General features: G+C 40.9%; 1 protein-coding gene across 1 annotated transcript; it reads right to left on the reverse strand.

Moving 5' to 3' along the window:
- Positions 1-504: 504 nt before the first annotated feature.
- LOC308398744 (uncharacterized protein) lies at positions 505-2259 on the reverse strand. The gene is made up of 3 exons (XM_080885525.1): positions 1682-2259; positions 1473-1602; positions 505-976 (listed from the first exon to the last, which is right to left on the reverse strand). Exons 1-3 carry the CDS (start codon positions 1743-1745, stop codon positions 808-810), a joined length of 363 nt encoding a protein of 120 aa, XP_080741651.1. The 5' UTR covers positions 1746-2259; the 3' UTR covers positions 505-807.
- Positions 2260-2666: the final 407 nt, after the last annotated feature.

Raw genomic sequence — 2666 nt, forward strand, 5'->3', positions numbered from 1 at the left:
TCTACAACAGAAAGATATAAAACACTTTTATTTAACTACCTAAAACTAATTCATGATCAATCTGTGTAAAACTGTGTTTCTGTGTGTATTCTTCTGGTTTCACTTCCTCCTGTAATGTCTGCGTTCTTTCTCTGAATTTTAAGGATACTCGGGTGTAAACAAACCACAGTTCCTCTTTCTCTAAATAACATCTGATCTCTGAGCCGCTGAAGCGCCGCTGCTCGTCTTTGTTTTCATCACTCGCGTCGACAGCTTTGAGTTAAAACTCTAGAACGACAAATCAAATCTTTTACTTTGACAAATAATGTGTAAAAACGGTGAAATAATAATAAAATCCATCTTTTATAATTAAAAATAAATGTTAGAAGATGCGGCTGCTGACGGCGAAGACGCAAAGGTCCCAAAAGTATACAGCAAACACTGGTTTATTCCAGCTTTGGGTCTTTATGAAGGTGATGTTTGTCATAACATAACATTATTATAACATGGGTGCATGTCTTCATGACTCACAGCTGCTCTAAATAAAGCAGTCGCGGTAACACCAACAAGCTCAGACAAGGACTCAGTGGGCTTTAAAGCGTACAAAAATAAAGCTTTTATTGTGAAAGGTGGAGCAATGACGAACAGACATTTGAAACTTTCAGTCACAGTACTTGGTTTCTCTCATAAAAAACATCCAAAAAGAAAAACTTTAAAGGTTTTAAACTAGAAACATTTCTGTGTGATCATCATTAATGATCAAAGTTCTGCAACAGTTCAAAACACATGAGAGCAATAGCTTCTTTGATCATTTCTGGGATTCCAGACTCAGATGGTTGTGGGCTTCAGAGTGGTGGACGAGACGTTTGTCTTCATTTCTTTAGTGGTTTCAGGTTCCAGAGTGGTGGGCGCTGATCTTTTCTTGAATTCTTCCAGATGCATCTGCGCATGTTTCCATTCAGGATCAAGGCAGAACTTCTTCTTCCGAGTAGTGACGCTGTAAGAAACACACGACACGTAGTGTCAATGCACACGTCACAACATCGCAAACAGGGCCACTGATGGAAAGAAGCTGAAAAATAAGTCACACAGCAGCCAGTTTCATTTTTCTCAGTACTTAGTTTTACCAGTCGATGATGAACACACAGAAGACGATCAAATTTACTGAGTTTCAGACTGGTGGAGCCCAAACATGGAGCCAAAAGAGAGTGCACGCTGGTTTTTCATAATAAGAGCCTCCCAGTTCTAACTGCACTTGTGTAAGCCTACTTCACAATAACATACTACAACTGTCTCAATCAGAAGACTAGAGGCAAAATAAAAATCTCAAAGTCAAAATGTTCTAAAATCCTCTTTAATTGCAACTCCTCCAAATTCGATGCCTCCTAATTGAACTAAAACATCAAAGATATTAATGCAGGTTAGCCGCACTCTACAGTTCTGCATCTGCACAGAGACCTGCAACACCTGTAACCTGACTTTCATGTACTCACATGATTGCATCACGACTGCAGCCGCTGGTCTTCATCACATGCTTCACCTTGTCCACTGGTATGTGGATTTTATTAGTGACGGCCTGGCAGCATTCGACACCGTTTATCACCATTTCCATAGCGACTGGCACTGTGGACACACACACAGAGTTAATACGAGTGCAGCTCAGACTCACGGCGCTCAGAGGTCAGAGGTCAGCGGTACTCACTGGCAGAGCTGTGCTTCAGGAAGCAGATGAGCGTCAGGACTGTGAGAGCCAGCAGAGTCTTCATGGTTCCCGACACAGACAGATGTTCTTCTGTTGGAATGTGCAGGGCTGATGTGCTCTGAGCTGCTCGCTGCTCCCTTTATATCCGACGTCCACGTTCATGGCTCAGTGTGTTCTAAGAAGTCACGGTTCCCCTTTGGTTCCACTTCTTCTCCTTTCTGACAGGATTCAGAGAAACCCCTTACAGAGGATTTCTTTTTTTAAATGATGTTAAAACCACCAAAGAAAAATGCAACGAAATCTCATTTTACTTTTAACTAAAATCTGTCTTTGAATATCACATTTGATCTATTTCTCTCTTTTTTTATTTCTCTGATTTGTTGTCAATAAATCAGAGAAATAAACTCGGCAGAGCTTTATGTGAAAATTACAAACTGATCGGTCTGTATTGGCAGAACTCATCCGATTTGAAAACAACAACAATGACACGACCCTGTTTGAGTAAGTACTCTGGTGACAGTAGGAAGGAAAAACTCCCTTTTAAAAGGAAGAAATACCGGCAGAACCAGGCTCAGAGAGGGACGGGGCCACAAGCGGCTGGGATTTCTCATTTTAAATAAATAAAAATAAAGTCCTTCCACGGCTTCATTAGAAACATTAAAAACAGTCACTTGGTTTCCTCTGGGACCCTCTGACCGCAGAGCCTCGACACTGCTGGTAGATGCAGAGGAATGAGTAGAAAAGATCATAGCAGCTATGTTTAATATGTTTGATATGAATTTAACTTTATAAAGCACATATGGTACAAGTTGTAGTGCAGTAGTAATGGTAGTAATACTGTTGTAATGAACAGTAATACTGGTAGTATTAGCAGGACAAAGTCACAGTGCTCCAGTCAGCACGACCTCTGACCTGTGAGGTCGGAGCACAGATTACAGATCTCTGTTATTCTCTTTCATTTTCAGCGTGTTGAGTCTGAAACACA

This window comes from Rhamphochromis sp. 'chilingali' (assembly GCF_963969265.1).
Source record: "Rhamphochromis sp. 'chilingali' genome assembly, chromosome: 6".
NCBI classification, from domain to species: Eukaryota; Metazoa; Chordata; class Actinopteri; order Cichliformes; family Cichlidae; genus Rhamphochromis; species Rhamphochromis sp. 'chilingali'.